At 40.4% G+C, this 22,213-nt stretch overlaps 2 protein-coding genes across 3 annotated transcripts in view; one reads left to right on the plus strand and one right to left on the minus strand.

Annotated features, from left to right (window-relative positions):
* Window positions 1-12,618, plus strand: part of RIC-3 (RIC3 acetylcholine receptor chaperone) — a 488,355-nt gene extending 475,737 nt beyond the window's left edge. For both annotated transcript variants that reach the window (XM_080266705.1, XM_080266706.1), the window contains one exon: window positions 5,656-12,618. In XM_080266705.1, the coding sequence (XP_080122831.1) occupies window positions 5,656-6,114 (459 nt within the window). In that variant the 3' untranslated portion in view covers window positions 6,115-12,618. The remainder of the gene's footprint in view (window positions 1-5,655) is intronic.
* Window positions 12,619-17,835: 5,217 nt separating this feature from the next.
* The window catches only part of LOC145392245 (uncharacterized), an 84,806-nt gene continuing 80,428 nt past the window's right edge, over window positions 17,836-22,213 (minus strand). Inside the window, exon 4 of the mRNA XM_080266708.1 lies at window positions 17,836-18,040. Within this exon, the coding sequence (XP_080122834.1) occupies window positions 17,836-18,040 (205 nt within the window). The remainder of the gene's footprint in view (window positions 18,041-22,213) is intronic.

Consider the following 22,213-nt stretch of genomic DNA (forward strand, 5'->3'; position numbering starts at 1 on the left):
CATAGTGTGGTATATTGTGTGATATGTAAAATGCATGTAGGGTAGCAGATAAAAGAAATTAATTTTCAGTCATTAAAAGTACGGTAACATAATATATGAGTGGTTGTATAAGACGTATATAATAAACAAAGTATATAAGAACAGCCATAGGAAGATCAGCATCAGTGGGTTTGGACATTGATATCCATGTTGACATACGTCACTGTGTAAGATTTTCAAGTACTGGCCTCCAGCAGCCAGTGGTTTGAGGGTGCAAAAGTGGACATATGTGAATTAACTGAGACTAAAGAGAGGGGTGAGAGTGTTAGAGAGTGGGAGTATGGATGGGGTATATGTGCGTGAGTAGGCGAGAATGAGAGGGCAAAAGAGGGTGTATGTAATGTTGTGTGCAAGAGATGGAAGGCGAATAATGAGAGTGTAAATCAGTTGGTTCGAGGATTGTGTGGTTAAGATTGAAAGTAAGATTACAGATGTGGGCGATTGTCTGTGTGCATATGCGCCAATGCAAGAGCATGCAAGCAGAGTGAAGAAAGAGTTCTGGGCGAATGTGGAAGCATGCTTGGAAAAGTTTGAGGGGAATGAGAGTGTTTTTGATTGGAGATATGAATGGAAAAGTAGGGAATGTGAAGGTGGATCGAGTAGCTGGCGAGTGGGGTGTGCCTGCAGAAGTGGATGGGAATGGCAATGCTTAAGTGGACATGTGTGCAGGGTGGGGGTTGGTGATAACCAGTACCTTGTTAGGCACAAAATGATCCAAAGGTATACGTGGTGAGTGATGAGATGGTTTTGTGGTGAACTGAATGAATGAAAGGCAGTGATTGATTATGTGTGGAAGGCAATGATTAATTATGTGTGTGAGGATGAGACAATGGGATGGCATGTAATGGATGCAAGAGCATACAGAGGTTGGGGGAGTGGGCTTTTGGACCACCACTTGGTGGTGGTGAAAGTCAAGGTTCAAGTGCAATGGAGGAATAGAAGGAGGGAAGGATAGGAGGAAGTAGTCCATACAGTGAGAATAGAAAGATTGCAAGAGGATGAAAAAATGGCAGAATATGAGAGAGAAGTGGAGGAGCAATTGGATAAATATGATCTGGAGCAGATGGGAAAGGTGGAAGGTGTGTGCAAGATAATCACAGAAAAAATCTGTGCAGCATGTGAGATGGGTAGGGTGATGAGAAGGCGTAAGGGTGTGCAAGGAGCAGTGTGGTGGAATGAAGAGATGAGATGAGCTGTGGCAAAAGAAGGGGGCATATAGTGAGTGGATGGGAAGAAGAGGCATGGAGGAAGTTGAGAGATGGAAGAGAGAATTATATGTAGAGAGGAAGAGAGGTGAAAAAATTAGTAAGAGAGTAAAAAGAGAGTGGATGAGGATTTTAGAAGGAATTTGAATATAAATTGGAGGGATGTGTAAGGAAATGATCTGGAAGGAGGTAAAGAGAGTTGGACAGGGTGATAAAGAAGTTAGTAGGAGAGTGAAAGATAGATATGGTAGATTGATAGTGGAGAATGGAGACAAAGTGAACCGATGGAGAAAACACTTTATGAAACTGCCAAACATAGAAAATGAAATTAGTGCAAATATAAGTGGCTCGGGAATGGCTGGGAGAAGGAGGGAGTTGAGAAGGGAGGAAGTGATCAGTAGGATGGAAGAATTGGAAGCAATGAAGAAAGTCAAAATGGGGAGAGCCCCAGGAGTTTATGGAGTGTGTGGTGAAATGCTGAAGCTTAAGGGAGAGATTGTAGTAGAATGGATATGGAAGATGTGCAGATTGGCCTGGGAGAAAGGTAGTGTTGTGGAGGATTGGAAGTCTGAGATAATCATTCCCCAGTACAAAGGAAAAGGGGAAAAAGAAGTGTGAGGTAATCACTGGGGCATTTGTCTTCTTAGTGTAAGAGGAAAAGTATATGGTAGGATACTTATTGACCGAATTTGGGAAATAACAGAAGAATTAATTGGAGAAGAACGGGGGGGTTTTAGGAAGAGAATAGGTCATGTAGATCAGACATTCATTCTTAGGTTTTTAGTGGAAAAGTTTCTGGAGAAGGGAAAGAAGTTGTATGCAGCCTTCATGGATTTGGAGAAAGCATATGACAGGGTGGATAGACAAGGAATGTCGAAAATATTAAGAATGTATGGAGTAAATTGGAAGTTGCTGAATGCATTGTAGAGTATGTATGAGGGTGCCAAGGCTTCAGTGCGTGTGGATAGTGAAGTGAGTGAATTTTTCTGTCTGAATGTTAGATTGAAACAGGGATGTCATGTCTCCATGGTTGTTCCATATGTACAGTATATGGGTGGGATTATAAAGGAGGTATGAGGTAGGGCAGTGGATATTGGAGCAGCCCTTAACCCTTTAACCGCGGGCATTGGTTTGACCCGACTGGCCCCCCCCGCGAGGGTTCCAGCCAAAATATAAACAAACTTTAAACCTTTATAACTCTGCACAGAATAAATCTAGAGCGAAAAATAAGGTACCATTAGAAAGTACTAACCTTCGGCTTTGCAATGATGTAGGTTTCATGATTTCGTTGACTATCACTGGATGGGCAGGGCCATTAGAAGTGAGCAATCTAAAATCACTATTTTTCGCTCACATACCATTACCAAATGCCAACCTCATTCTGATAATAATACTATAAACATATATGAACACTGCACATACGATAAACACCCACTCTGTGTTCACTGAGGCAGGTAAAAGGCACTGTAATTGCCCGCACTTCACTGCCACATCAGCGCTGTTGTCACTCACAAAGCTGGACAGATACTGATGCGTGTTTGGTCAGGGGTGGAGTGGGGGGCCCGGGGGGTGGGAGGTGGGGGCCCTGGGGGTGGGAGGAGGGAGGTGGGGGTCGGCTGGAGTGAAAGAACTTAATAGCTACTCTCCCTTGAAACAATTGGCGCGCGGTAAAAACGTGCGGTATTCAAAATATTCACAAACATTCCAGAATGACACCCGCGGTTTGGTCCAGTTTTTGCAATGTCATTCTGGAATGACACCCGCGATTAAGGGGTTAATGACAGAGGGCATCATTTGAAATTTTCCTGTATTGTTTTTTGCAGATGATAATGTATTATGAATGTATTGTTAAGTGAAGACAAAGGGGAACTGCAAGTCTTAGCGAGTAAGTTTGAGAGTGTCCGTAAGAAACGGAATCTAAAGGTGAATAAGTTATGCTCTTCGAGAGAAATGAAGTCACTGAATATACAGTGAGGTTGGATGATGAGGTAATGAATAATGTGAGTGCATTTAAATACTTGGGTAGTGTGATAAGAAGGATGGAAGTTTGGAGGATGAAGTGCTTTAAAGGGTGCCACAAGGAAGAAAGGTTGCTGGTTCTTTGAAAGCAGTGATAAGAAATAGGGAAGTGAGCATGGAAGTAAAAAAGTCGCTGCATGATATCAGCTCTAATGTATGGAAGTGAAGCTTGGACCTTGTCGGAAGGACACAACTCAAGAGCGAGAGCAGTAGAAATGAGGTATTTGAGAGAAGCATGTGGAGTTCCATAGAGAGACAGACTGCCAAATGAGGAAGTGAAGGAGCATTGCACTGTGGATGTGGATGTGATAAAGAGCATTAGGAGAAATACAGTGAGGTGGTTTGGCCATGTGGAGAGGATGGAGAGTGAGAGACTAACAAGAAGATTGTATGTGAGTGAGGTGGAGGGGTGGAGAGGGAAGGAGAGGCTAAGGATGAGATGGAAGGATGGAGTGGAGAGGTATATGAGGGGGGGGGGGTGAGCTGGGGGGAAGGACAGTGAAATGGCAGGGGACCGGGCAATATGAAGGCGATTTGTTTGTGCCCACCTCTTACGGGATTAAGGCTTCTGGCAATAGATAGAATAGATATATCAGTTGTAGGTAGGGTTTATCTATCCACTCCAGTGGTGTTTAGCACAGGTGGAACGTACACAAATGGCATAGTTACCATAATGACAGGGGTATTGTGTGTTGGCAAAAGCTGCCACATCGAATTGTGTGCCTCTCATATCGAGATAAATCCTAACCATGAGAACTTAAGCTTCAGAATGTAAATGAGCTGCAGGAATAATATTGGTGCAGCCAGTGGTGATACATATGGTGCTGTTCTGTATGGTCTGGAAGGCTTTGTAATAAGTTATAGATTGGATGGGAGCCCTTTCTGAGGAAGTATAGGACATCACTGATTTGATTTATGGTTAGTAGAGTAAGGAGAGTGTTTCATTTTGTTACCTAATGTTTGTCCTTGTAAGAGCTGTAAGTGCTTTTAGTCTAGGGGTGCATCTCCTCATAATGGCTTACCTGTGGGCCTTGAAGGTGTGTCTAGTGTCATACGTTACTCCAATGGTCTTGATGGATGGAGTATGTGGCACAGGTACATCACTGTGTTATTAGAGGTGTATTTGTGTTCATGTTTCTCACTGGTGATAAGTGTGGTGGCAGACTTGACTGAAGCAGTCATCAGTCTGTCGTCTGTGACCCATTCCTAAACTGTATTAAGATAGTCAGGTTACAGTGTGCATTAATGTGGTATGCAGTTGTTTTTGTCATATCATCTGCTTATGAAGCAGTGTTTGTGGGTGGTTGTGGTGTGAGAATGTCTTGCATGTATACTGTAGGTTAAAGGGTGTAGGTAAAGATCAAAACCCTGAGGAACCTGTTAAGGAAGTTTCATGTTCATGATGTTGTAGATTATGGTGATAATTTGGTTTCAGGGGATGACATCAAAGCCTTAATAATGTCTGTTGTTGTTAGGAGTGTACTGTAGGATGTGTAGGTCTCACACAGTTGATGCTGTTGGATGCATGTTGTGTGAGGTTGGTTAGTAAGATGTTTGTGGAGTATAGTTCTCTAAAACCATGTTGTGAGGGAGCAAGGGGATTGTGAGGTGTGGCTTTGTTAAGAATCAGGCATTTGGTTATTTTGGATTGTAGACTAAGTAATGTTTTCAGTCTATATGAAGAAGAGTGTGCTGGGTTTTTGTTTGGTTTGAGTATAGTGATGATAGTTCTGTGTTTCCAAATGTTGAGAATGCCACAGTATATATGTATATGAAAAGTTATTAATATTTGTGAGGGCCTGGATGTTGTGTGGTTCTAAATGTTTCAGGTGCAGATTGCTGATGTTATCTGGCTCTGTGCTTGTAGAATTATTTTCTTTATAGTGTTATGTATTTGTTATAAGGTAAAGGGATTTATGTTGTGATTGAGTGGAAAGGACTGTCGGTGCAGAGAAGATTGTAATTCAGTCTTGATGCAAGTTGGAGCAAGGTAACTTACGTTGTCACAGTTGTTCAATAGTATGTTTCCTTGTTCTGTGTGTGAGGGGGTGTACTGAGTGTTTGATGTGATGGCAGCATGGAGCTTGGAGGTACATGATTGTAATTTGGTGATAATGTTAAGCATTTCATAAAGCCAAAAGGCTTTCCAGTTTTCTGTTTTCTTTGTTCTGATTCTGTTGTCAGTTTTGTTGTTTTAATTGCTGGAGCCTTGTAATGGTGTCATCTGTTTGGGAGAGGGGAATTATACAAGAGTAAGTTGTGTTGTTTTATGAGGTGAGCAGTCTCTGATGTAAAGTTTAGAGTAGTGCCTTCTGTTACCTCATGGAATATGGTGTTTGTCTGCTTTATTGTATGTGTAATAGTGTTAAAAAAAAAAAAATGCTGTTTTCAGAGTGAGGGTACCAAAGCAAAGAATCAAGAGGCTGAGGAGAGTGGAGAAGAGGAAGAGGAGGAGGAGGAGGAGGAAGAAGAAGAAGAAGAAGAAGAATCATCTTCAGAGGAAGTGCAGGTAATAGTGAGAAAGAGAATTATACGGAAACCAGTGCAAGTGGAAGAGGAGGAGGAAGAGGAAGAGGAGGAAGAAGAAGAGGAAGAGGAGGAGGAGGAGGAGGAGGAAGAGAAAAAACCTGCAAAGCCAGTGCCAGTGACGCAAGCACCAGTAAAAACAGTCCAGCGGAAAGTAGTAGAAGTAGAAGATGAGGAGGAAGAGGAAGAGGAAGAGGAGGAGGAGGAGGAGGAGGAGGAGGAAGAGGAAGTACCAGCAAAGAAACCTCAGACTCCTGCTAGTAAAGCCCCACAGAAGCCCTCAGAAGTGAGTAAGGCAGTAAAATCGAGTCCAAGTGGAAAGTGATCCCCGTGGCATGATCGTGAAGTTTAGTGCAAGAAGAACACTGATTATTATACAGTATATATATACTAAAATATAATATATATATATATATATATATATATATATATATATATATATATATATATATATGTATGTATACAGTATATATAGTATGAGTAATGCCGAATGTAGAAAAAGATTACACGCTAAACGATATGCGTATGGACATTGCTTGGTATGGATGCTCATGACCCATCTTTACCACAGCCCTCGAAAGATTAAGAGACTTCCTGAATCGACTGGTATACATGTCAGCTATACTGTCCATACCAGGATGATATATGCATATAGCTCTCTTGCTTGAAAATCTTGCCTATATGCCACATAGATCTTATGCCTCCAGTCAACTTTCAGTGCAGAGTTTATTGTGTGAAAACCCTGAGTACTCCTTCATATACAAGAATAAATACAGCACCCATAAATCATAATTAACATTTAAAATTCATTCTACAGGGATTATAAGTGCTATAAATCTGTAGTATCATATTTTCACAACACGAGTACTGTATTAATTTGCACTTGTCACACTTTTCTAGCTCATGGTGTGCAGGCACTATCCATTTCTGTAGTGTATCTTAGCCTTATTAAGTAGAGGAAAGTTTCTGAGTCACACCATATAGTTGTGGTAATTAAACCTTCCTGTCTCAGTAGCCCCCTGTGATATTATCCACACTCATCCACCATCTCATGAGAGTCAAAGAACTGTATTCTCTTCACTTTAGTAGGCACTGTAGCACCTCTTCCTTACCAGTTTTTTCTGCACTTAATATGCAAACATTCACTCGTGTTATCTACACAGTTTGTATCTCATGTGCATTAAAAAGATAATTAAACTGGGGTGGAATATAAAGTATCAGGCTCCGGTGACTGACTGAATAAAGTAATCTTACATTAGCTGGAATAGAGTGCTAGAATTCTTCCAACCATGAGAAGGATAATTACCACTCCAGTGTTCTTTCTCGGCTGAATAAAAAGTCTTTTGTTAACTGGAATGAAACACCCGGATTGTTCCTACAGTGAGTGTTAATAACAAATTGCTTACATACATATGAGAAAATATTAATGTATATACTGAAGTAAACTTTTAAGAAAGAAGTGCTGTAAGGCCTCCTAACATGACAAGAATATGGTCCTAAATCAGCAGGTCATCCTGTAGTTTCCCTCCCTAAGAAGACCTCTAGTAATTTTTCCCTCTGTCTCCATTCCTTTGATAAAAAAAAGTACTTGTATAGTTTTTTCACAATATGCAGCTACTTGAATTATATACTAACAAGAAATTATGTACAGTTTTGATCAGTGATAAGAATACATTGTATTATGAGAGAGTATATGCTTAAACCTTGGAACAGATGCTTGAGGAAAAGGTATTTTGCTATGATGGTGAGTTTTTGTTACCTCAGTGTTTAAAAGTAACCAGTAGCCCACATAGTTTCAGCATAAGGATGCTGAGTCAATGTTACTCAAGTGTTGAGGAAATCATGCCAGTCTGTCATTGTTCAGGATAGAGAACAACTTGTGATAAGTTAGTACATCATATATAGCACTTGTGGAACTTAGTTTATGTACATTGTAAATCTTAAGTTTGCAGAGTGAAAAATCCATGTGACAACTGCCATAATACAGGTGTCATAATTTAGTATACTGTTGATGGTTGTGCAGATATGAAATAATTCCAGCCAATGTCACTTTTCGGCAAGTGATGAATTTTGTATACAGTGTCTGTATTCAGTGACCAGGTGCAGAAGAGAGTCTACTAAAACTTGAGGATCTTGCATTTAATTGTGTCATCATTTGTAGATAGATCAGTGTTAAAGTCAAGTCTTATCGCAGTCAGTTATATTTATTAATTACTTATTTTTTTTACACTACTACATGTCCAAGAAGAAATGTCTCATTTGTTTTTTTCTCACTAATGACTACTTGTCAAGTAGGGTTGGTGGAGGATTAGTGCCCCTCCCTGTAAAACAATTAACTCTAAGCCGTTGGCCACCCCGTTTGGGATACATGGCGTCTGGCAATGAATGAATGAATGACTAAAAATTATTTGTACAGTAATGTGAAAAGTATAGAAAAGTGTGGACTGAGTACACTGTATGTTCCATGTATGTTTCCCATTCACAGAGATAACCCCAAGCATGATGATGTATTTATTATTTAGTCTTGTTACCTCCATGTAATTATATTCAACTTAGGGAAGATTTGTTGTAATGTAAGGCTCATTATGTTTATCTACTCTCAATTTCAAAGTCTTCCCCAACCTGAATTAAACAGTGTGGAGGCAGCAGGAATACAGCAAGTCTTTGCTATGTCACTTTTTTTTTTTTTTTTTTCTTCTCTCTCTCTCTCCCCATAAAGTCCACCATGAATGATGGCATGAGTGCTTATTAAATTTCCATTGCTACCTCTGAAACTGATTTGCCAGTTTTTACCAAATTATAGTACCAGCTGTATGGAAAAAGCTGTAAGATTTTAGAACATAACTTTGACATATAACAAGGACTTAGTCTACTGTAAAATAATGTGTCATCAGATGCAAAGGGTTAAGTTTGGCCAGTTAGCTGCGTGTGAAAGACGGTAGAAGCAGCCTGCATCACTTGGGCTTCTATTTTCATCACCTTGAGAGGCTTTATAGCACTTTTTCCTTTGCACTATGTTGGTGCATATGGCAGGTTAATATTCTTTCACATGTTACCAATGCCTGGTGTTCTTGTGGATTAAGGTCCTCTAACTGGATGTGACCCATAATGCTTTAAGTCCAAGAGACTGGCTAGGGTTGGTTGCTCACATACTGTAATTCCATTAAGGGCCAAATGTCAGTACTGTACCCAAGGTCCCTGTGCAACTGATGTGCAATAAAGTATTCAGTGATGGATGATTAAACATAAGAGAATAATAAGGTGCAGTATGCAGAATAAGCCACAAAGGAAGAGGTGTAAGAAAGTCTCCTAAGCTAATGATAATAATTGCTCTTAATGTTTCATAGGGTTTAGCATTGTTACTGGAGTGTTCTGGGTTTTTGTTCAGTGAGGTTTCAAATGCACGCCACTCTTATAGAGGAACTAGGAACCTCCCTGTAGGCCATTGAAGTTTTTGAAGTAATTTAGCACTCCTTTATGCTGTACTTCTTTCAGTTTATTACGTATAAGTCCACCATTTCAGTGGTTCCTAACCTTTGATCCTTTTCAGTATGATTCATGTCCATGTACAGTTTATTCTTGTTATTTCCAGACAATTTTAATCAACTTCTGAAAGATCTTTCTTTCTGAATGGGCTAATGAACGATGTATCTACCCTCTTTAGTTCAGGAAGTCTTTCCCAAGCTGAATAAAATTGTATGAAGACAACAAGCAAGGGGAAGAGTACATTATGAGAATGAAGTGGTTATTGTCTGTAGTTTGAATATCCTTAATTCTTTGTTAATTCCAGTTCCACCTGTGATCTAGCTCACTCTTACCTTAATCCATTGTGAAAAACAGGGAGTCCACATTTAGATTTTTTTTTCATATAAAGTTATTTCATTATTACATTAATATGATTAAACAGATTTTTCCTTCTAATAAAGCTGCCTGTGATTCCTTGTAACATTGTATTGAAATAATTTATATATATTTTTTCCACAGTCATGACCCAGAAGCATATTTGTTTCAAATAATGTAGCATTTTCCTTGCACACATTCTAGATTTTAAGTGTGGACTGGGTGTAGCATCATTAATCACAAGTATGTTCACTCTTAACATAATTATGCTTTACTTTTTTTTTTTATTCACTGGGCTGGCTTATTTACATGTATGCTTTCACATGATTCCTACCATCCTATCTATTGGCCTTTCAACCCAAGAACATCACTTTCCATTTTATTCTTGCTACCACCAGACGATTTTATTCAATGACAGTATTAAAATCAGTACTGAGGAAACTAATGAAGGCTGTAATTAACTCCTCCAACTTAGAAAGTTTGTTTGAAACTGAATAAAACTATTTGTTGGTTCCAAAAGTAAAATGATACATGCACAGGGAAGGGGTCAGGTTTTCTTGATCCTTGACCTATTCCATTTGTTGTGGCCATTGATCCTCCCTTTTATTGCATTGCCTCATCTCATTCCATTTCTTTTCCTGTAATTTGGGCCCCATTTTGTACTTCCGGTTTAAGATCATCATATTTTTCTCCTCTCGGTGCCTGTTGCTTCTCTTCCCATCTTTCTGTACCTGTCTCCATACTGTACATACATTTTCCTTAAACTTTTTCCTCACTGTATTTTACTTTCATCCTTCCATACTTGCCTCTTTCTTACTCTTTATGTCTCCCCGACTTTCATTCTTTTTCTCACGTTGTATCATACTAATCTTTCCTTATGCCTTTTCCTTAATCTTTTCTTATACATCCCTTGCTTCATGTTTTCCAGCTTCACCCTTCTTCCAGAATACACCTTTTTCTCCTTCCTCACATTCCTCTTTCCACCTCACTTTTTCCCCATTCTCATTGATCTCTTGAACACTCTGTTTTCCATTCTTCTCGGCCTTACTTTTGCAACTTATCCCACTTTGTTTTCTTACTCCAGTCCTTGTCCTGCACCAGATCTTATTCCCATCCTTCGCCCATTCCTTGCTTATACAGGTATTCCTTTTTTTACCCAGGCTGTTCCTGGGTACTCCCATACCATACCCTCTACACCCAATTTCTCAGCTTTATTTCCTTTTCAGTGTGGTGTTCTTGTTTTCTAGCACTTGCTGTCTTTGTGATTTTCCCTGTTCCCCATCCCTCTCCCTTTCCCCACCTCTTATTCCTCTTACCCAAGCTGCTTCTTTGTAATCTCAAACTTGCATCCTGTACAATATGTTCCAGCTCGAATTTTATTCTTGTGTTCCTACATCCCACTCTACATCTTGGGGCCATATTCTCATCAGTTTAGGATGCGTCCCAGCACCTCTTCCTTACCACATTATTTCTACATTTGGCATGTTAATAATATCTTGTAGGTTATTTACGTATATTGTGTCAGGTTTAACCCATAGTTATATACTTTCTAGTGCGGTGGGTGATTGCTACACACTTGTCAGAAAGGGACACTAATTTTAAATGTTTTGCGGACAAATTTTGGACGAGGCATTGGCAGTTTACTGTTAGTTTAGTATTTAGTGATATACATGATATAAATAGTTTTCATGTTTGATCCAAAGGAAATTGAAGGATTTTATATTTATAATTCAGTGAACCTCAAAACACACATCCTCTGTCATTCACATTAGCATTTCTGTGACAGATATTGATGTTGAAATTGGCAGAGTCGTATTGGAAAATACAATTCCTACTAAAACACTGTGCCATGAAAGTATTTTGTATTTTTTTAACTCACAATACAAATCCTAGAATGTAATTAATTTGAAACTAAACTGTGAAAGATATGGACCTGGTATTAGGCATTCTGTGATTACTTTAACATGTTGCCTTTCATATCAAAAGGGTAAAACAGGCCATTGATAACCAGTGTTTTTGTGCACCACAGAAGGAGATATCCCATTGCTGTAGTTTATTGGTAAAAGGAGCACTGAAGAGGAGCCTATGCATGATGGCACTGTGACCCTCAGTGGAGCAGCTGCGGTGTCCACCCAGGAGCAAACCTTATGTTTCCCTGCACTTTGTCATGGGATGAACCCTGGTCCAACCCAAGTGAAGTGCAGTCTGCCACAAGAGGGTGCCAGTTCCATATATGGTGTATGCTGCACCTGTAGAATACTTCCTTTGAAGCAGTTACTTATCTGTGGTGGTTGAGTCTGTTTGGCAGGACAGACTGCGGTTAAGCAACAACAGCTGATTAAAAGTATTAATAAGATTGTAGGGAATAATAAAGTGTTACATGCAGAATACTAAGGAGGAGGTGCTGCGAGGTCTCGTTCCTACACCAACTAGAGTATGGCCCTTGGTATCATCAGATCCTCCCCACAGCATTTTCCGTTGCCTTCCTGTGGCGGCTCACCCCCCCACAAGTCAATGTAGCATCATAGCCTGTATTCTCACTGGTTTGGAAGCCTCCCTAGCACCGTTTCCTTAATGGTTGGTATCTGCATATGGCATGTTAATATTGTTGTTCATCATATTTATGCAGACTGGCATTTAGCTGATATAAATAACTTACAGTGAAAAGTATTGTAGTATGAAAAATTAACTATAAGGAAAAGGTGCAAGACAGCCTCCTGACCCATGACAATATGAACCCAACTGTCCATCCCTGGGCTGCCTGCTCATTCCCTACAACTGCAGTGATGACAGCTGCCCTGGGAGAAATATGAGTGTGAGGCACAATGGTGAAGTTTGACTTTAGTGTGTTGTAGCAGAAACAAAAAATAAGCAATACTGAGTATTCATGATCTAGTCGAGAGGTTATCTAGTCCATAAAGAATCATTGTGTTTGTGCGGAGAGATTTGTGGATCTTTTCGTATTCAGTAAATAAAGTATATTATCAAGGTACAGTTTTTGTGTATTGGGGTGTAATATAAATATTAATCATTAATACCATATTTTTTATTTTCAGAGTAAGATGATGGTACTTCAAATACACAGTAAAGTGTCAGACATGTTGTACTGAATACATTATAAACATTAAGTTCAGTTTTGCAGTAACAAAAGAAATGATGCCCTAGGTACAGTATATAAATTAGCTAAAGTAAAAAGATGGCTACCACTTTTACCATTTGTGTAGGTGGTTCATGTGCTTCTTAGAGAACCAGTGTTTATCATCATCGTCATCATCATCATCATCTTTATCATCTGTGACCAATTTCTCCCACTTAACTCCTTCATCTTGATGGCATAATACTGTGGTGTATTTTTGTTAGCTCCAATGATTTTATTCAACTTCCCCTCGTTACCTTCCTCACACAGCCCCATCACACTCCTTTGCACCCCCTCTAAAGTTATTGAATGGCTGGTACTACAACTAGTCACACTTCACATTCCCCTAGCCCAGTCACAACATGGCTTTAGTCCACTACACTCCACAAACACCCTTCTTACAGACCCTTACACAGAGAGTTTTCGATGGCAGGAATTCAGCTAGGCCACCACACAGAACACTCCTAATCACACTAGACATTAGCAAAGCTTTTGATGCCATCCCCCACCACAACCTCACAAATAAAATACTCAACACAGACATGCACAATAACACAAAAAGATGGCTGGCAAACTACTTAGCAGGCAGATGTGCACACGTTAACATTTGCCGGTCAGTCTTCTAACATCAGAAACTTCACAAACGACGTCTCCCAAGGATCTGTTTTGTCCCCTACACTCTTTAACCTATACATGCACGACATACTCACACCCTGCACCACAGATACACATAGCTTCCTATGCAGATGATATAACACTTACATGTATGCACCAAAATGCAAACACAGCTGCACACATCATTCAACCTTACCTCAACACACTACACAAATGGTTTACCACAAACAGGCTCAAAATAGCCTCCGCCAAATCTACAGTGACCCTTCTCACAAACAGGACAGCAGAGCACAGTCACATCCCACACCTCACTATAAACAACACTCCCCTATCACACACACACACACACACACACACACACACACACACACAAAATCCTTGGTGTAACATACAATACATCAAAGTCATTTAAACAACATATCACAAACATTAAAAATAAAATAACACTAAGACTCAGTGCTTTGAGGTCACTTGCCCATACAACATTCGGACACAATAAAGAAACCACCACCACAGTATACAAACAATACATACGTTAAGTGATGAATTTTACAAGCCCTGCCTGGGCTTCTAACCTCGCCAAAACACACTACAACACTCTACAGGCCATACAGAACAAGGCTCAAAAAATAATCACAGGCTGCACAGCTACTACACCCACGGACCACCTACATCAAGAAACTAAAGTCCTCAAAGTCAAGGATCACCTAGACATGAGAGGCACCCAGTTTCTTGCTGCAGCCTCCACAAACGCACAACATCCACTATCTTATATGGCAGCACATCCACCCACACCAAGGAACATCAAAACAACACCCAGAACATGATACCATACACAAATACTGTTATCTCTCCCCCCTTGCCCACCTCAGACCAGCTTCCAGAAGCATATCCACACTCAGATCACTTGCCGCTTCATTCAGTCACTTAAAGACAACACACAGCTGCATGCACGGCCTCCTGACATCCACCCTTCTGAATTCTATCTCCCTCGTGAGGACAGGGTCCACCTGGCCAGGCTAAGATGTGGGCACCATCCAGCCCTCTTAAGCTACCAGAAGAGGCTGGATGACTCCATCGCTGATGCCTGTCCAGGATGCAACACAGCACCCCATACTATTAAGCACATTATGCATGACTGCATTGCACACAATCACCTACGCCAACAACACAACATACACTCTTTGAGAGCTCTGTGGGAAAGCCCGGTCTCGGCCATTGCCTTCCTAAGGGACTCGGGGCTGTTCGGCCAGACTGCCTAGGGAACAACTACTACTACTACTACTTCCCAGTGATGATGGGTAGCACTCAAGGGGTTGGTGAAGACTTAGTCTGATTCTTCCAGTCTGAACAGTCACTCCTAAGCTGAATAAACTTGTCTGGTTGCAAAAGTAAAATACAAATACTGTGCAATATGTCACCTGGTTGAGCAGGTCAAGGACAAACGAATATATGCAATCTTAGTTTGTGATGTTTATTTTTTTTTTCTTTTCCTTTTTTATGCTAATCCTACCTTTCTGACCACATGCTTATTATTATTATTATTATTATTATTTTTACACAATTATAATTTGACAAGCCTCTTTCTTTCAGCTCCATTTTAGCTTCTTCATAAATTTTCTGACCAACCTTAGGCTCCATTTAGGATTCTTAGCATTGTGTATCAAGAGTTAGTCTTTGCAAAACAGTACCATTCGCCAAAGAACCATCAGAAGAGAGAAAACAGAATAGATAATACTGTATTTACATCCCCATCCATCATTAATGGTATAATAAGACTGGAAGACAAATTACTGTATGTGTAAATCACCACCAAGTATGCTCACACTTCAGTTGTTGAAAGAGCAGACAGGTATTAGCTAACAATGCTGTATGATAGTAAACTGCAAGCAGTTCTTGTTTCCCAAATTATAACTATTTTTTTCCACAAATTTGGTGCTGTAAATTTTGGGACTTGGTAGATCAGCTTTAAAAGTATCACTGGAACTTTAAGTTCCAGTATACAGTATCTGCACTATACTGAGGAATTAACATAAAAAAGGTAACATGTAACAAGGACTTACTGTAACCAGTGTTGATGTTGGAAGAATGATTTATTTGCAGGTAAAGAATGCCCAAGTATTGAACTTACACTTTTGATAATTACATAATGCAGTATAAAAATACATAACGAATGCCATTTTTTTAACTTGAATACTGAGTGAGCTGTTTTTAAACGTGATATATTGGATTCATAGTTACTCTGGAGTTAAACAATATTACATTACCTCTTTCTCAGCTAAGCTATGTTATGTAATCATTGTCTTTAGCCTACAGTAAAAACTGTAACAATCAATCCATGTTATTCATCTGGGGCCACAAAGGTCCTGGGACATAGGAGGGCCTGAGGGTAGGCTGCCATAGTCTGGATCATTTAAACAGCAGATCACCCTTTATTCCTGGGACCATTGTGGTAGAAAAAACACTGGCTATGTTGACAGAAAAGCCACTGGCTACCTCATGGGTTTGAACTGTGGTATGTTATTACATAGCCAAGTGTAATTTTAAGCAGCAACATAATGCCCTTACTAATGCATAAACATAAATAAGAAATGATACATCATCACTTATTTATCAGTCCCTATACATACATCATACACACACACGCACTCACACATTAAATAGTGAAATAAATATTCAGTCACAAGAGCCATATCATGCACATTATTACCACGTGTTAACAAGACTACAACACTACTGTGATCCCAAACAGAACTCCCAATGTGGAGAGGAAGATGCATGTGGTAGGGGTTTTAAACATAGCATTAGATATCAGTTCCTTGTAACAGTAACAGCAGTACAACAGCAGCCAGTTATGTGTTCCCCTCCATGGTGTATGGGACCACAACCAGGCTTCTGTAGTCCAGAACATTAAAGGATAGAAAACTTCCTGCAGTTATACCCCAGACAAGCTTTTGAAATACAGTACTTGGTGATACTAAAAAGACATGTTATATCATTAACCAATGACCAGTTAAATAGTGCATTTAATTTAAGGAGATACCGGATGCTAAGTTTTATCATTTATATATTTTTGGTTATTTACAAAATATACTGAGTTTGGCATTATAAAGTATGTGGCACAATTCACCACAGGAAAAAAGCCTGTGGATGAAGAGTAAAGGACTCAGAGTAATCATTTTGACACATGCTGCTCCAAGACTTATATACAGATTTACAGTGATTAGTGTTTTTTTTTTTTTTTTTTTTTTTTAATGCAGCATTATTGGTTTGATGCACTGAGTTTTGCACTGCAGATTTGTGCTAGGTCAAAGAATAGTAATGGGCACTTATTATTATTAGTAATTTCTGAGAAATATCTATAGCTAATGATCTTCCTGTGACAAATTTCCTTTCTTAGGAATTATGGCAGCCTGCAGTAACTTTCTGCTATTTCCCTTTTTCATTTCATATCTATATCTATCTATCTATACATATACATACATACATATATATATATATATATATATATATATATATATGGTTGAGACCTTATTAGAGTTTCATCAATACTGTGGAGTTAACATGAATATAAAATGTGTAACATCTTACCTGGAGTGTGGAATTAAGCCTGATGAGTTAGACTCAGTGTGTTATTGCACTGTAGTAATGCCCACTTCCAATGTGTGGAGATGAAGGTTACTTAGGTAGAGTAGTCATTCAGATTAACCCCTTTTGCCTTCTGTGGATGTGTTAAAGTATGTTACCCAGGCTACTACAAGATTGTTTTCTTACAGTGAGGGTAGTCAGAGGGTTGAATACCAGTACTATCTCAATTACTGGTAATCTTTTGACTGATAGATAAAAAACATGGGTCTGGATGTATACTGAATAAAATACCCACGTGCATCCACTGCAACAAAATGGTTAAGCATCATTTAGGTGGATACTGAACTTAGTATTATGACAAGTTATCTAAAGTAACTTAAACTATGAATATGTGGCCGAGTTAAACTGACACTGACACAGAAAGGGATTGAGCTTCACTTGTAATATCATGGACTCTGAATGTTGCCAGAAACATACCTAAATAGATCTGACCACTGAGCTGTCCCTTAGCTGATTTGGAGATAACACTGACAAAGAAAAGAAATATGCTTGACATATAATATCTTGGCTTTGAGGTGATCTAGCTACACACCGAAACAGGCTGAAGAACTGAGTTATTCTTTTAATAAGCTGGAGGCTGAGCTTAGAGATGACAATAACACAGAAAGGGATTGAGCTTGTAGTGTGCCAGACTCAGAATTAAACCTGAGACTAAACTAAACCCATCCAACTACAGAACCACTGTATCCTTTAGATATGTTAGATATGATACTGACACAGAAAAGGACAGAGCTTGACTTGCAGTGTCCTCGACTCTGATTTAACTAGAGGCAGATCAGAACAGATCCAACCACACTAAGCTATCCATTAGATAAGCTGCAGGTTGAGTTTGGATGAGATGTACTGCCAGACCTTAAGTACAGCCATATTAAGAACTCGATCAGCTGGGAGTGGGCATGAAGGATAGGCACGGGCACAATCCTGTATGGGTGCAGCAAAGCCTTCTCTTGCCGCAGACATGTAGCGCCACATTAAGGAGTTATCCGTGGTGTCAACTGGTCCATGAATTAACCTGGTTGGGAGGGAATGGGCCATTTTACTAAAACTGAGTGTACAAAGGTGTGGGCAAACCCCATAATATATTATGATGCTCAGCCTAAAAATCCATAGCTATGAGGATAAAAAGTGGTTAGACTGCATTCTGCTTTATATAATGCAGTCAGCAATGAGACAGAATGGCCAGAGAAGATTAGAAGTCAGGTAAAATAGCTCCCTTATACTAGGGGAATGAGGAGTATGTAGCTGTCATAGATGTATTTGTCTCCTTAGATCAGGAACGATATACTGTATTGCAGAACTGTTACTAACAGAGTGAATTGGACTACTCAGGAAAAAAGAGAGGAACAAGGGATTTTGAAGAAGGGTAGAAAGCGTAAACAAGATCTTTCAGATATGTACGAGGTACTACCCACAAGGTCCAGTAATTTGAATATTGTACGAAAATATGCTACCTTACCTCCTAGTTCTCGCTGTTGCCTTCGAAGTAATCCCCTTGGGCATGTATACAGTGGTCCCAGCGTTTTTTCCGAGTCCATGCATCCCTGAAAGGCGTCAGGCGTTTAGGTCTTGAGCACCTCCTGCGATTCTGTCTGGATCTCCTCAGTCGGGTCAAATCGACGCCCATTCAGTCATAATTCCAGCTTGGGAAACAGGAAAAAGTTGCAGGGGGCAAGGTCAGGCAAACAGGGTGGGTGGGGAATGACTACCATGCTAGTGGAAACCAGGAACTGCCGGACAACAGCTGACTTGTGGGCGGGGTCGTTGTCATGATGCAGGACCCAGTCCTTGTTCTTCCACTGTTCTGGACGTTTGCGGCGGATGTTCTCCCTCAGAAGCTGCAAAACTTGACAGTAAAACTTTCTGCTGACAGATTGACCGGGTGGGACGAATTCCTTGGATATCAAAGAAAACGATCAACTTCGACTTGACACTGCTGCGAACTTGATGCGCTTTTTTCAGCCACGGTGAACTGGGAGACTTCCAATGCAATGACTGCTGCTTTGTCTCCAGGTCATAACTATAAACACATGATTCATCACCAGTTATGATCTTGGAGATGAAGGTGATGTCATCTCTGACCTGATTCTTGTGCTCCCTGCAAACTGCAATGTGGTGTGCCTTCTGTTTGTCACTCAGAAGTCTTGGCACAAATTTTGCAGCGATGTGTCTCATGCCCAACATGTCCAACAAAGTGCATTGCACACTCCCGTACGACAGTCCAACGATATGACAAACATCATGGATAGTTTGTCTACGATCTGCAAGGATGGCCTGACGAACATTTCCAATGTTTTCTGATGTTGTTGCCATTGATGGTCATCCAGAATGATCATCGTCTTCGACAGACATTTGTCCTTCCTGGAACCGCTTGTACCAGAAAAATGTTCTGCTTTGGGACATAGCATTGTCACCAAAGGCTTGCTGAAGCAACCGGTGAGTTTCTGCAGTTGTCTTGTTAATCTTGAAGAATAACTTGATGCAGGTTCTTTGTTTCGTGAGGTCCGCCATTGCAAAACCACCAAACCACCTACACACCACGTTACAATAGTATGCGTAGCTCAACAACACATCCGCTCACAGACACAGCCAGGCCACACTGATGCACAAGGGGTACTGGTGACTCCTACTAGCAGCAAAAGGCAAAACTGCAAACGGTTGGCTCCCTCTGTTCAAATTACTGGAAGTTTTGGGTACCACCTCGTACAGTACTTAGAGAGATGAAAAGCAGGGAAGGTGGGAAAAAAGGTCAAGATAATGATGATGCTGATGATGATGAAAGAAGCTGTATACTGGCTTCATGGATCTAGAGAGAGCATATAACAGAGCACACAAACAAAAGATGTGGAAGGTGCTGAGAAAATACTGGGTAAACTGGAACCTGCTGAATGCTGTTAGAAGAAGATGAACAGAGAGTTCTCTGATACAAAGATTCGGTTGAAACTGGATTATGTCATACGCCTGTGGGTGTCCAGTATTTATATGGATAATGTAAAAGAAAGACAATAGGTCAGTGGCTGTGTGAGTGTCACTAATGAGACTGAGTAGGGTGTGGAAGCTCATGGACTGTTGTCTTCTGATGATCCTGGTGTGTTAAGTGAATACAAGTAGGAACTGCAAGGTTTGGTGAATGAGACTGGAAGCGTGTGTCTGAAATAAAATTTTAAAATGAATGTGGCAAAGAGTAATGCTACGGCTTTTGTCATGAAGAGGGTCATGAAGTGTGTGCAGTCAGGTTGAATGGTCAAAAAACAGAGAACTTCTGTGTCTTTACTGCTTTCAAGTATGTAGGCAGTACTCACATTGTATCAATTACAAACGCTCCAGTGTGTTTCCATGTATCAGCCCTGGTCACCTAATGGTAGCTTTCTGTACTGCCTGACCTATGGCAGCCTCCCTGTTAAGTACCTTATCCTTGTGATCAGACTCTTTGACCTCATCCCAGGTCTTTTTCGGTCTGCCTCTCACAGTCCTACCCTGGACATTCACACTTCTCACATTTCACACCCAACTGTCCTCCTCCATCCTCTCAACATGCTCAAACCAGTTCAATCTACCCCTCCTCATCACGACATCAATACATTTCAGTCCCATTCTTCCTCCTAACTCTTCCAATCATATATATATATATTTTTTTTTTATGCAAGGAAGAAGGAACCAAAGGCCAGGAGCCTGCAAATTGTTCTTAAAAAAAAGGGGGGGGGGGGCTAGAGAGCCAAATTCAAGAACCATTCATTTAGAGATGCCTGGACACACTGCTTTTGAAAGACTGGAGATCACAGGCAGTAGGAAATACAGACAGAGGGAGACAGTTCCTTCCAGAGTTGACCTGTTTCATACATGAAGGACTGGGAGTAATGGTTAACGCTTGCATTACAGAGCTGGACAGAAAAGGAATGAGAGTTTTGCTAGACGGGTGTTACACGCCCACCGTAGTAGAGAAGGGATGCAAGCAGACAGTTCTGACGAGCAGTGACCACTGAAGTAGTGATAGAAAAGAGAAAAAGATGCAACAGTACGGATAAGATACAGAGGTTGAGGGGAGCTAGTAGGAGGAGGAGAGTTGATGAGATGAAGAGTTGACTCCACCTTGTTGAGAAGAGCTGTATGTAGGAAGCCTCCCCACACATGAGAGTTGTACTCTATATGGGCGAATAAAACCTGTGTATAAAGTCAACAACTATGGAGCAGTACAGAAGGCAAGGAGATGGCTTAGCACACCTAATCTCTTGGAAGCTGATTTTATGAGAGAGGCGATATGTTCTTTCCAAAATAAATCCTGAGAGAATGAAACTCCAAGTTTGTTTAAAGATGATGCAGGATTAAACTGGATATTGTTGAAAATTAGTGGGTACTCCTGTGGAAGATTCTGTTGGGTTGATAAATGTAAGAACTGAGTTTTTGGTGCATTTAAAACAAGATTGCTTTTAGCCCAATCAGTGATACAAGCCAAGTCAGACATCAGGTGTGCCATAGCCTCATCCCTTGTTTGTTGAAGTAACTGCTGAGATTGATGCTGTGGGAAACGAATGGAAAGGTGAAGGGTGGAGTCATCAGTGTATGAGTGGACAGGGTTAGATGTACAGCTTAGAAGGTCATTGATGAATAAAAGGAAGAGAGTTGGTGACAGGACAGAGCCCTATGGAAAACCACTATTGATAGCTCTAGGAGAAGAACGGTGGCCGTCTACAGCAGCAGCTATTAAATGACCAAAAAGGAAGCTACAGATAAAGGCACTAATAAAAGGATGGAAACCGTATAAGAGGGCATTTTGGAAATTAAAGATTTATGCCAGACTCGATCGAAAGCCTTTGAGATGTCAAGTGCAATGGCAAAGCTTTTGCCAGTGTCCTGAAAGGAGGATGACCAGAAGTCTGAAACATCCATGAGAAGATCCCCAGTGGAGCATCCCTGGCAGAATCCATACTGACGATCGGGAAAAAGGTTGTGACAGGAAAGTTGCTTTAAAAAATTTTTTTGTTAAAAAGAGACTCAAAAACTTTTGAGACACTGGATGTTAAAGCAATTGGACGATAGTTAGAGGGTTGAGAATGGTCACCCTTCTTTGGGACTGGCTGAATGAAAGCAAACTTCCAGCAAAAAGGAAAAGTACAAGCTGATGGACAAAGGCAAAATAGTTTACCCAGGCAGAGTGTCGGCAATGAAACACAGTTCTGGAGGACAACAG

This window comes from Coenobita brevimanus, chromosome 21 (assembly GCF_032717465.1).
Source record: "Coenobita brevimanus isolate Jiangsu-jjx chromosome 21, ASM3271746v2, whole genome shotgun sequence".
Classification (NCBI taxonomy): Eukaryota; Metazoa; Arthropoda; class Malacostraca; order Decapoda; family Coenobitidae; genus Coenobita; species Coenobita brevimanus.